Source organism: Etheostoma cragini, chromosome 19 (assembly GCF_013103735.1).
Source record: "Etheostoma cragini isolate CJK2018 chromosome 19, CSU_Ecrag_1.0, whole genome shotgun sequence".
NCBI classification, from domain to species: domain Eukaryota; kingdom Metazoa; phylum Chordata; class Actinopteri; order Perciformes; family Percidae; genus Etheostoma; species Etheostoma cragini.
In genome coordinates this window covers 8,933,431-8,947,750 of record NC_048425.1, presented here as the reverse complement: position 1 = coordinate 8,947,750, position 14,320 = coordinate 8,933,431, and the positions used below count along the sequence as shown (strand labels likewise).

At 38.1% G+C, this 14,320-nt stretch overlaps 1 protein-coding gene across 1 annotated transcript; it reads left to right on the top strand.

The window, feature by feature from the left end:
* Nucleotides 1–9,770: 9,770 nt before the first annotated feature.
* On the top strand, nt 9,771–10,916 carry LOC117935224 (uncharacterized protein PB18E9.04c-like; the record flags this gene model as incomplete). Its single annotated transcript, XM_034857363.1, has 2 exons — nt 9,771–10,528; nt 10,589–10,916. Coding segments are annotated over exons 1-2 (1,086 nt in total), but the record flags the coding sequence as incomplete, so codon positions are not given.
* Nucleotides 10,917–14,320: the final 3,404 nt, after the last annotated feature.

The following is a 14,320-nucleotide window of genomic DNA, read 5'->3' as shown; positions in this document are numbered from 1 at the left end:
GCTGTTATCGACAATCAAATATATAAATAGAATGTATGAAATGAAATACAATATTTAAAAAAATTAACAATAAGTGAAAGACACAATGTAAGGTAACAATGCAAAATATTAACTGGTTATCTTTAATGATATAGGGATCCTACAATTGTGTTCAAAATAATAGCAGTCCAAGATCACTGACCTCATGAATCCTATTTTTTGGTAGAAGTGATATTTCTACATGGCAAATAATTTACTATTAAGTCATAGAAAACCAACAGACCCAACAACCATAACATGCATGACATGACATGCTGCTTATTCGGTGTCATCTGAATCTGTAATTGAAAGGGGCATGTTCAAAATAATAGCAGTGTTGTGTTCAGTTAGTGAGGTGATTGATTCTGTTAAGAAACAGGTTTCAATTATGGCCCATATTTAAGGAAGGAAGGAAATGTTGTGCATGCTGGTAATAGTGCATTTCACACTGAATTAGTCAGCAAAATGGGTCGTTCTAGACATTGCTCTGAGGAACAGCAGAGTTTGATCAAAAAGTTGATTGCAGAGGGAAAAACATGAAAAGAAAACCTAGAACAACGTGGGAAAAAATGGTCAACTACCATTCAAATGGATCAAAGAATAGCCAAAATGGCAAAGGCTCAACCAACGATCAGCTCCAGAAAAATCAAGGAAGACTTAAAGTTACCTGTGAGCGCTGTTACGATCAGAACAAGGCTATGTGAAGCAATCTATCAGCTAGAAGCCCCCGCAAAGTCCCACTGCTGAAAAATAGACTCATTGAATAGGTTGAAAATTGGCAAAGGACAGATTGACGGGCCAAAGGAGAATTGACGCAACATTCTTTGGACTGATGAGAGCAAAATTGTTCTTTTTGGGTCTAGGGGCCGCAGACAGTTTGTCCAACGACCCCCATGCACTGAATTCAAGCCACAGTCCACTGTGGAGACAGTAAAGCACGGTGGTGCAGACATCGTGTTATGGAGATGTTTCTCTTACTTTGGTGTTGGGCCTATTCATCGCTTACCAGGGATCATGGATCAGTTTGAATACATCAAAATACTTGAAGAGGTCATTTTGCCTTATGCTGAAGAGGAAACGCCTTTTAAAATGGGTCTTTCAACAAGACAGTGACCAAAAACACACCGGTAAGCGAGCAAAGTCTTGGTTCCAGATGAACAAGATTGATGTTATTGAGTGGCCAGCCCAATCCCCGGACGTCAATCCCATGGAACACATGTGGGCTGACCTCAAAAATGCTGTTTCTGAGGCAAAACCCAGTAATGCAGAGGAATTGTGGGATGTGGTTCAGTCGTCCTGGGCTGGAAAACCTGTTCACAGGTGTCAGAAGTTGGTCGACTCCATGCATCGTAGATGTGAAGCAGTTCTCAGAAATAAACCCTTGAGATGTTTTTTTTAGTCTATACAGTAAATGTGTGAGTTTGTAAAGAAAAATGCAAATACTGCTATTTTTTGGAACAGCCTAATATTCCTTTTTCTTCACTTTCTGTAAAGGTTCAACACCTTGATCAATCTTGGTCATGTTTTGATTTGGAATTGAATGTGCAGTGTTTCCAATGCATTGATATTATGGAAATCAAAGCTATTCTAAGGATTTTGAGCATATTCACTTTTAAAAAAAAAAGTAATGCTATTATTCTGAACACAACTAATAAAAGAAGTGTCATACAATTTTTTTTTTTTTTTTTTTATGACAACTGGCAAGAGTTCCCTGTGCAGTGAATTATTTATGATTTACAGTTTCTGTTCATGGAAAACTCATTGCTGTTGAGGATGTACTTTGGATTATCCGTCCAAGGATTCCACTTGGTTAATAATTATTTGAAGATGATTTTTTGACAGTGGCTTAGTTTTTTTTTATACGTCCATGATCAGTCGACAACAAGATAAAAAGTGCTCTCTTAAGGCCGAGAAGCATTGCTATGACACTCAGTTTGTGTTGACAAGCGTGATAATAATTGCCTAAGATGACATGACAGTTGGCAGGGAGTGTACAGGAGCAGTGGTTTTCCAAGCTGCTTTACAACATTTATCTTTATCTTTTTATCCTACAACCGATAAGTTTCTTATTCACCTTCCCTTGAAACAGAAACCTACGTCATGTCACAGATATCACACAGTCATTATCTCTGTTCTGATGTGCCTTGATTTCCCTTTTCATTAGATATGTTACAAAGGTCAGCAAATGGACGGTTTTAATCTTGTTAAATGCTGTTATCATTCCATAGCTTTCAGTATGCATATGTTATGATATGTAAATGCTAGAATAATTACATTATCAAGAGTAGACAGTAGTTAGAGAAGTTTTAAAATCCATATACGTGTTGTTTACACAAGAAGAAATCCTAATTCATAATTTTGACTAGAATATGTCAGATCACAAGAACATCTGAACACATTTAACAAAATTCTGGTGCTATCTTTTTGTGTTTTTGAAATCAAAATTAGTCATTACTAAAAAAAAAAAGTAAGATCATTTGTCTTGTTTTCTAGGTTTTGGTGCTTAAGGTACAGCAGTTTTTTGATTTTCCTCTGAAGGTTTTACCCTCCTGAGATAGATTGTTGTCCCAATATTTCACAGTTGACAGCCACAGTTAGCAATTTATTGTTACTGACCTCATGTTGTAACTCAGACAAGAATAGGAAGTGCCAGCGTGTCTGTCTTACTTGACAGTGAGACTTCCAAGAATATCATAAAAAGTTGACATTTAGCAAAGGTAGCTGACATTTTTTGCAATACCCTTAAAAGATTCTATGAACGTGAACCTGAAGCGTCTACAGGGATAGAAAAAAAAGCATTAATGGCATCAATCACAGATAACTCGTAATATCAGGTTGTAAATTATTGGAATGAACTCAATCGGTCTTCTTGTGAACTTCTTTGTGAAGGACATAATATATTAGCTTCTTTGTCCTTCTCTGTAGATGATCTGCAGGTTTGGCACGCATTGTCCAATTATGTCCAATAAACATTTAAACTCTCACTTTTTCTCCATGCCCTTGCTTCAATATAACCGGCCTTTTCTTTTTTCTCCAAATGCTTCTTGCAGCAATTATTTTCCATTTAATAGTCTATTCAAAGTAGTCTATTTTATGGGGGAAAAAAACACACGTCCCTGTAATCAGTCACTCTGATTGTTCTACAGGTTAACCTGTCTCAGTGGGAGTAGAGAGCTCCCCGGACACCTTAAGTGTCCCTTTGGAAGTAGCGAGCTTCCCGGGCCTCTTTTTTAAGTTCTTTTAAGTTGGAGTTCCTGTTTTTTTTTACCGTGGCCCACTCATCCCAGGCTGTGAACTAGGTGACTAGATATTTTTATCACCTTTGCCAGATACACCACTCGTTAGTTCCGTTTCTCTGAATGGCTTGTCACTGGGTCCCCAAAATAGATACATAATCTACAGCCGCTTATTTATACAAAGTGGATGTTAATACAAAGTCATAACAAAGTCAATGTTAGTTTGTCTCATTGGGTCTGAGAATCTCCTCTGCCGGCTCTGCCCCCAGAAACATCGGGTGCCTTTCACAACGACAGACGATGGCTCAATGGTTATCTTGTTTAGAGTGATCAGTATAATATGGTATTCCTATGCAAACAGTTTTAATAATAATTAGAGAAAAAAGTATGTATCATAATTTTTCCAACAGTAAATTTATAAAATGGTGATGGTGGAAGTATTCAAATGCTTTACTCAAGTAAAAAGTAGCAAGGTGATAAGGTTTATTTTATGGGTTGATAGTTTCCAAAAAAAAGCTTTCAACCTTTGGTGAAAACAATTCTTTAGTACTGTCATTTTTTTTTATCGATATCCATGAAATTCCACTTCCGGGATTGCTGTGAGAATTCCACCGAAATGGCCCTCATTTCTGAGGACTATGGTTAACTGCTCCTCAGATCTCTGCGGGGTAAATCCAGACAGCTAGTTAGACTATCTGTCCAATGTGAGTTTTCTGTTGCACGACTAAAACAACTTCTGAACGTACACACGTTCCACCAAAACAAGTTCCTTTCTGAGGATATTTTGCAGCGACATCGTGGCTCTGCCCAGAGCTTAGCGGCACCCAAGACGATTGGTTTAAAGACATGCCAATAAAACAGAACACATTTTTCTCCCATCCCAGAATGCAGTGTGGACTAGCCAGACCCCCATTTGCAGCTCTGTGAAGGAAGGTCTGGCAATGCGAGACTAGTCATTTTTCAATTGCAGATTGTAATTGAATTGAATTTTTATTTTTAGATGTGAAAAACTGAACCTCTATTAGATGTTTATCACTATTGCGGTGGGCAGAACTATGGCTCTTAACTGTGATATAATCACAATATGTCGTGGACTGAAGTGAGCTATCGCTTTTACAAAAACATCAAACTGTATGAACAGTTACAAAAGAAAATGGGGTGAATGATTTTTGATCATGCACAATTACGAAAACATGCAAGAATTAAATCCCCCTTCCCATACCATGGATGTATTGTGTTTTGACAATGTCTTATTTTTTTCTAATTTGATGCAATCTATTTGCATGTGTTGCAGTCCGTTGGCCCCTCAGAGCCGCTGTAACATATTGACCAGAAAGCGAAAAATCCCAAGCATTCCCCCAGAAATTCGCACATCCTGCTCACATTACGTAGTTATTTAAATTTAATCAGTTTGTCAAAAGCTGAATCGCGACTGTATTAGTCACTGGCGTTATGCTCTATTTATAACTGGAGAGGGGAAAATGTAAGTTAACTCAGAGGCAGGTTTTGTAAGGTTAAGTGTCTTGATAAGACAAAAGTGAACTCCCCTTTACAACATCGGAATCCGCATGTTATCTCCCTACACTAACTCCTCGCCCTGTTCTCACAGCACACCTTAGAACACCTCCCCTATAAACCTTTGACTCCTCCAGCTGTGAAGAAGTGACTGTATCCTGTTGATTTCATATGATTCATGCCACTGCAGTTATTATCTCTGGGCTCTGACAAGGTGTGTCACATGTGAAGCTGTTGTAAATTCAACAATAACCAACTTTGAGCAAACACTTGTACCAATCCTACCCTGTGACCTATTCACCACCTATAGTTGAATGAAATTCTTTATTAGGAATAATCCCTTGAGATGTGACATCTCGTTTTCGAGGGGGATAAATGCAAAGAAAATATACAGGACATTCACATTTAGACAAAACAATTAACAAAACAGCTTGAGGGGAGATAATAATTATAATAAAAAAAAACATACACCCCGAACATACACACATACTGACAAACAAAAACAAAAGCTCTCCATCACACCAAAATCATCTATATGCTTCCCATTCTAACCAATAAATATTAAAGAATAAAACAGTTATAGTTATCAAAATAAACAGTTTGAGAAAGATGAATAAATAAAATAATATACATAGAGTATGTACAATTACACACACATATACATACATACATGCGCACATACATATACATAGTTAATTACACAGATATATTCATATATACATATGTACACACATACATATATACATACATACTGTACGTGTACAAACTGTACGTGTACATACATATACATACAAACAAGTTGCTCTTCACATTGTAAACAAAGATGCAGTTAACTGCAGAGGCCTGTGTACAACATTCATAAGAAAGCAAAAGAAAATCAGCAACAAACCAAAAAAGTATAGGATAGGCCCAGAAGTCAGCAATTGTATATTTAACTAATCTCCTCCCAAGGTCCATTACAAACCGTTCAACCACTTATCTGTTGTCTACGTACATCAGCTGATGTGTTTGCTCAGTTGTCATGGGGATGGCTCAGTTGTCATTATGTGACATAAGCATGGACCTTCCACCACATGATAACAGGTGGTTTTGTAATTCAGGGACATGGTAGGCTTGTTTATGATGAGCCAGACGGATTCTGTACAATTTCGATCAGCGTTTTGTGGCGTGCATTGCATGACGTTGAGTAATTTTTAGTTCTTGAGGCTTGACTGCTTTTTTCCTTGAGCAATATAAAGTTGTACAAATGAATACTCAGTGATGTGATTAAAGGAATAATTTAGTTAAAAGTAAATACAATCAAAAAGCTTTGAATGCAAATGAAAACAGATTCTTCTCACTTATTTTCATTTGTACCAGCCAGCCAGTACCTTGTGTTTCATATGAAACCTATATTTCACAAAAATGGAAACAAGATGTTCGGGGATGTATTGTTAAATTTTCTGCAGTGAAGGCCATAAAGATCATTTGATTTGTTGCAGAGTGCAAGAATGCATGCAACCGAGCGTAGTTCTGCTTTCCACCAGTAACTGCAGGCTGAGAAACAGACCATGTTCCTCTTAATGCAATTAACTCAGTGTGGTCTAATGTAATATCCATCCATACAATCACATTTACTGTGTATTTAACCCTTGTGTTGTCTTCCCGTCAACCATAAAATTGTTGTCCTTCCGGGTTAATCAAAAAGGATTTTTTATGGTGCTTTTTCTGATGTTATTCACATTTCGTTCTATGTTTTTGGTGTGTTTTTTACCGTTTTTTGATTCCATTTATTCAACACTTTTTTAATTAATGGTCAAGATACCTAATTGATATGACATCACAGCTTGATTTTTGAGTTTAAAAAAACTGAAATCATGAAAGATTTCGAATAATAGTTACGATCAGAGGACGTTGAGTGGCTCCCAGACTGTTTTTTGTCAACGTTAAGTCAGGATGCTGATTAACCATTTAAACATTTTTTCAAACTCTATAAAATTGAAGAAACCCAAATTCAATAAGAGTTATCATGAACTTTACCTGCTAAGAACGTTGTACATTGTACATCCATGCATTCGTGTTATTTTTGTGCAATGTTGTTGAAAGAAACACACATTTCTGACATAAAAACTTGGGTCAAATATGACCTGAGGACAGCACAGGGGTTATATAAATACACTTTGACCTACAGTTCATGTTGGAACCTCTTTTTTAGATCTAATTATCATATTCTACAATTATATTTTGAAAGACATATTAACAGTGATTCTTTCATATGAGTGGATCTCAATCAATCAATCTGCGTTGTTAGAAAAGTCTGTAGAAATACGGGCTAATAATCTGTTTTAACATGAAGAAATTTCCTGTAATAATGTTTTACAGTGTTTTTCCTTATTTAGATTTTTGTTGGATTAACAGAAATGTCCGTTTAAAAGGTACAGAGATACACTGTAAATCTACAGAGTTTTTCCATTTTTGGAGTAACAGAAATGTCCGTACACTTAACGGAAAAGAAGATACTGGTAATTTTCTGCTAGGACATTATCTTTTTTTCTACAGATATATTTCTTACAGTGTGGAGCAAAAAGTAACAGACTTGCAGTTCATCAACGCCTTTCTCCGCCCACCATACCATCAATTGCTCTGTGGCAAAGTATTAATTACATCTGCTATAATATGGCTGGTTGCAGACTGCGATATACTGTACTCCAGATATTATTATTCCAAATCATAATATTGAATACATATGCATGCCACGGAATGTCGTACCAGCCTGTCTATGTTGACTAAATTCAGGTTTTAAGATTTTGTTACGGGGAAGAATTAAGCATCTAGATTTCAAATAATTCATTTTTTTCTTCTTCAAAATAGTTCCTTGCTTTAGTGACTTGGAAGAAACAAGGATGTAGTGGTGGAGCAAGACTACTTTGTCATCTCAAGGAGGTCCATAAGTAGTCAACATCCAAAATGGTCATCACAACACATCAATCAATCAATCAATCAATCAACATTTATTCATATAGGAATTTACAGCAACCAGAGTGCTTTACAATAAGTAACAACAGTAAAACATAAAATAACAGAGTAAAATCAGAAGGAATAAAACATACAGCAAATCAAAAAAAAGGATACATTAAAGCAGAAAAAACGGAACATGTCACAACGCTACCATTCATTAAAAGCCATTCTAAATAAATAGGTTTTATGGTTAGATTTAAACAGAGCTACAGAGCTGTTATATTGCCGATGTTGGGAGGTAACTGGTTCCAAAAACAACCTTAAAAACAACCATTACAATCTTAAAATTGATTTAAACTGCACAGAGAGCCAATGGAGAGTGTAAAGAACAGGGGTTATGTGTCCACATCTGGAGGTCTTGGTTAAAAAGCGAGCAGCCGCATTTTGCTGGTAATAGAGGTTTGATTGAGGCAGGCATTTGATTAAGGCCAGCATTACAATAATCCAGCCTTGAATTTATAAATAAAGGCATGAATTGCCTTCTCTAGTTCAAGCCTGTATAGGAAGAGCTGGAAAAAGCTCATTTTAAAAAGCTTGTTATATATTATACAAATTTTCAAGATACGTTTTAGTAACACAATCCTATTTCCGAGGACAACGTTATGATAAATAAGTGACACAAAGTGGCCCCCCTTGCCTTATGTCATCATATCTTATCCTCTGAAGTGAATGAATTACTATCAGGACAGGTGAGTGTGCAATAAATGCAGCTTGTTCCATTATGATTGCTCCTCTTATCTTACTCAGTCATGCTATCTGTGACGTTTCTATACACCTTGATACTAAGATTTGGATCCACTGAAGACAACCACTTAACAGTTTACGTGGTGCACTTGATAGACACATAAATTTCTAATTTTCAACATTTGGATTTGTGTCATTCATCACTGCCGTTCCCCGTGGGCCTGGAATGTAATTTGATTATGGCGTTTTCTTCACATTTTCTGGTTATCTCTGCTATACTCATCTGCCTATGTTCTGCAAATGGTAAGATTCATGAGAATTTTTCAAATGCAACATTTTACAATTTTTCTATGAAGATACCGGGCTAAATACATATTTACTATGTCAACTCATGTCTTTATTGTTTTCTTATCATGTCCATTACAACATGGTATGGCACTGACCGAGTAAAACGTGTGTCATGTCATACTACATTGATTCAGCCATGCAGGGGTAATAGGTAGAAAGAGTATCTTATTTTTCAGCGGAATTGTACCTCATGTATTCAGATTTCTTTTTTCAGCTGATTTCAAGACATACTGGATTATGGCTGTAAATGGCCATTGATCCCATTAAATCGGATGTACCCACTCTGTCAAAGTCAACGTTATGATTTTACAATATTTCAATAGTGAAAAATCAATCTTTTAAGCACCATGCACACTTTTGTCTACAGGCTATTTTGGGTATAGAAATTGTTTGGAAATGTGTTCTCAGCTTCAAGCCAATATTAAGAAAAACAAAGTCCTATACCATAGAACTTTCAATATAAATGTCATCTAAACAACCGCTGGACAACTATGATTTATTTCTTTTTAAAGATTATTATTTGGGCATTTTTACGCCTTTATTTCTACAGAGAGAGAGAGGGGCAATGACATGCAGTAAAGGGCTGCAGGTTGGAGTCAAACTGGCAGCCGCTGCGTTTAAGAGTGAATCTTGATATGTGTGCGCCTTCTCTACCAGCTAGCCACCGCTTAAGCAATTTATTTCCTTTTTTTCCCAGAAATTTCCTCAATTCATGATCAACAGTTGTCCAAAGTGGGGCAGAAGACAGATGTTACTTTAGGAAATCACCAAACCAGCCTAACTGAAATAACAGAAACTAAACCTACTGAACCGACTTTAGGACCTGAACTAACAGCATCTGACACAGTTACCTCTGAGTCTGCTAGTATCATGTTGGTTTCTATACCATCAAGTCAAACACACTCAGTAACAGCTAACCCTGAGAAAACCAATCGCACTGACACAGCATCCCCGGAACCTGGCCAAACAACCATGTCATTTGAATCTACAGGTTCACCTGATTCAGAAACATCACAGACTGCAGAGACCATTTTGCCAACTGAAACAACAGGTTCTCCGGAAACAGTAACATCTGAGCCTGCTGGTTCCACCTCAGTATCGGAAGCAACAGGTCCAACTGATTCAGGAACATCACAGACTGCAGAGACCCCATTGCCAACTGAACCTACAGGTTCTACTGATACAGCAACATCTGAGCCAGCTGGTTCCACCTCAGTATCTGAATCAACCGGTCCAAGTGAGTCAGTAACATCACAGACTGCAGAGAGCACTGTGCCAACTGAACCTACAGGTTCTACTGAAACAGCCACATCTGAGCCTGTCGGTACTACGTCAATATCTGAGTCAACTAGTTCAACTGATTCAGTAACATCACAGCCTGCAGAGACCATTTTGCCAACTGAAACAACAGGTTCTCCGGAAACAGTAACATCTGAGCCTGCTGGTTCCACCCAAGTATCTGAAGCAACAGGTCCAACTGATTCAGGAACATCACAGACTGCAGAGACCACATCGCCAACTGAACCTACAAGTTCTACTGATACAGCAACATCTGAGCCAGCTGGTTCCACCTCAGTATCTGAATCAACCGGTCCTAGTGAGTCAGTAACATCACAGACTGCAGAGAGCACTATGCCAACTGAACCTACAGGTTCTTCTGAAACACCCACATCTGAGCCTGTCGGTACCACGTCAATATCTGAGTCAACTAGTTCAACTGATTCAGTAACATCACAGCCTGCAGAGACCATTTTGCCAACTGAAACAACAGGTTCTCCGGAAACAGTAACATCTGAGCCTGCTGGTTCCACCCCAGTATCTGAAGCAACAGGTCCAACTGATTCAGGAACATCACAGACTGCAGAGACCACATCGCCAACTGAACCTACAGGTTCTACTGATACAGCAACATCTGAGTCTGCTGGTTCCACCTCAGTATCTGAATCAACCGGTCCAAGTGAGTCAGTAACATCACAGACTGCAGAGAGCACTATGCCAACTGAACCTACAGGTTCTACTGAAACAGCCACATCTGAGCCTGTCGGTACCACGTCAATATCTGAGTCAACTAGCTCAACTGATTCAGTAACATCACAGACTGCAGAGAACACTTTGCCAACTGAATCTACAGGTTCTACAGAAACAGTAACATCTGAGCCCGCTGGTTCCACCTCAGTATCTGAATCAACTGGTCCAACTAATTCAGTCACATCACAGACTACAGAGAGCACTTTGCCAACTGAATCTACAGGTTCTACAGAAACAGTAACATCTGAGCCTGCTGGTTCCACCTCAGTATCGGAATCAACAGGTTCAACTGATTCAGTACCATCACAGACTGCAGAGACTACATCGCCAACAGAACCTACAGATTCTACTGATACAGTACCGCCTGAGCCTACTGGTTCCACCTCAGTATCTCAATCATCCTCTCCAACTGACTCAACTGATTCAACATCTGTCCCAGCTGTAACAACATCCACAGCCGATCCAACCAGTCCCACTGACACAGTAACCTCTAAACCTGGACAGACAACCATGTCACCTGAACCTACAGGTTCTACTGATACAGCAACATCTGAGCCTGCCGGTACCACCTCAGTATCTGAATCAACACGTCCAACTGATTCAGTAACATCACAGACTGCAGAGAGCACTTTGCCAACTGAATCTACAGGTTCTACAGAAACAGTAACATCTGAGCCCGCTGGTTCCACCTCAGTATCTGAATCAACTGGTCCAACTAATTCAGTGACATCACAGACTGCAGAGACCACATCGCCGACTGAACATACAGGTTCTACTGATACAGCAACATCTGAGCCTGCCGGTACTACCCCAGTATCTGAATCAATAAGTCCAACTGATTCATTCACATCACAGCCGGCACAGACCACTTTGCCAACAGAACCTACAGATTCTACAGATCCCGTCACATCGGATTCTGCCAGTACCACCATGTCATCCATTGAACCAACCAGTCCAACCAGCACAGTAACAATTGAATCTGCTAAGACCACATCATCAGCTGAAGACACCTCCACAACAGATTCACCATCTAGCCAGCCAACTATACCATCATCCTTGCCTCCAACAGAACAATCAACCAAAATAACAACTGAAACACCAACTGATCTACCTACCAAAACACCCACTACTTTACCAACTACACAACCAACCACACCATCTAACAAACCGCCAACTGATCCACAAACATCACCTGTTACGTCAACATCTCAAACAACTACTCGACCACCCACCACAGTACAGCCCTTAGAGTGCCTAAATGGGGGATATTTCAATGGACTCAACTGCACATGTCTTTTGGGATACAGTGGAATAGTTTGCCAATACATTGAAACTGTTGAGCCAGGTACAGTAAATTTTTTGCAAGCGCTGCCATTTTTGAATGTTACAAAATGTTACTAAGCACAATGTTTAATTACTGGTTTTAAACACTTTTAATATGTTTCATTCTCTTTCCAGGTGACCTAAAAAAGTCAGTTGCTGTTAATGTGGTGATCAATCAGGAATTTAAAGACGAATATGAAGACAAAAATTCCCTTGAATACAGAGACTTTGTTCAAAACTTCACCAACCAGGTAAATGGAAAAAACTGATGAGTTGGACTGAACATATCTATTAGCTGTATTTTATAAAGTTGAGGATTTCAACTTTATAAAAGTTGAAATCCCAAATTGGATTTAGCATCACTAGTTGTGTGGTTACTGGAGAAAAAACAAGAGAGGCAATACTTTATCCAACACACTAGCTGAACAAGCAATCAAATGTGTGCAATACTGTTCTCTGGATACACACTTTTAGCTCAACTTTAATGACCTGAAATGAGTATGTTATGTAGTCAGAACATTAACTAACTAAATGATGCAACCCCTGCAACAAATGCTGAAACAATGGAAAAGCTAGTGATGCATACAATGTTCTAATGTCATATAAGTATAAATAAAAATACTTGGATTTTAGCTTTTGGGAATTGATAAAGATAGCAGATAATTTATTATATTAAAGGATTAATTAAAAGTAAAATGGTGATTGAAAAAGGTCACTTTGGGGATTTTACACAACTCCAAACAGTACTGACACAATTTATGCAGAGTAAGATATGTTGAGAAGGATAAATGATCATGGAAACATATAATTGCATACGACCGATGTGTGACTCTAGAAATTCTGCTTTTGAAACAATAATTATTCTATGTTGTTACTATTTCAGATGGGAACTTATTACAAGGCAAAGAACATAGCAAACTTTAAAGAAGTGGTGGTAACTAGTGTCAGGTAATGTGATTTATTTGAGACATGGCATCATCATTGTATCCTGCTTTACATTGTTAAACACAGAAATAGACATAGATATAAAGAGATTTTGTTTGTACAAAATGTTTTAATATAACAAGGTTGTTAAATTGCAAGTGCTTGTAATATGACAGTTTCTCTCTTATTGTTTTCTCTTAGCCGTGGAGCCCCTACGGTCAGATTCTCAGTTAATACTGGGGAAGAGGTAAAGCCTTTCAAATGCCTTTCGTGATTTTTCAATCAGAGATTAGATTTTAACAATTGTTCCATCTTTATTTTCAGATGAGATTATCAGTCAAAGCCATGGCTATCAACAGTATCACACCAAGAACAGAAGGGTAATTTGAGCACAGCACCACTGAAAATGTCCACAAAAAGTCATTGACCATATCATCATAGATTAGGGAACCAGGAATCTTCGGCCTCGGATGGAGACAATTTGTCAATTGGCAAAAGGTTTTTTGAAAAGGGAACTTTCCAATTGCACAGCGACTTTTAGGAGACAGTTTGATCTCACCCTTAAAAGGACTAGTGCAGTTCCCGTTGAAAATGTGCTTGTTCTGAAATTGCAGCGTACAGCTTTCTCGCTCTTTCAAACAACTTCAAACTCTACATTGCCCCTTTTTGGGTCGTGAACAATACACCTGTCATGACATAGTTGCGTCACTGCTAGAATACACACATCATTTGCTATCCTATAGCTATTTTGGACCAGTTAATTTCAAGGAAGAAAAGTGTTATTTCCAGAAGTTACATTATTAAATTGTTTGCGTTTGCTACAATGTAACATCTCCGGTCTCTCGTTCTTCACCCATGTGTGTTTGCTCTACTACAGCTGCACCACTAAACATTCTGATCAATGCTGGAATCTACCTAAGTACATTTACTTAAGTACTGTCCTATGCAATTTTTAGGTACTTGTTCTTTTATTGAGTATTTTATTTTTTATTCTACTTTATGGCCCACAGGTTTTGCATGTTCTAGTCTTTAGTTGGATTATTTTTGCCTGCCTCGGGACACCTTCTGTTAGTAAGCCTTTTCATTTAAATACACATTTTTGAACTCTGCCTGCTGTCACCTCGTCGCTTCACTCTGCATTTTGGGCCCAAGCCTGCCATCCCCTAGACGTGACACACCTCATAGCGGTGCCTTGATATTTTTACTCTTTTTGATTAATTATTAGCATGGTCATAATTTTTGTCCCC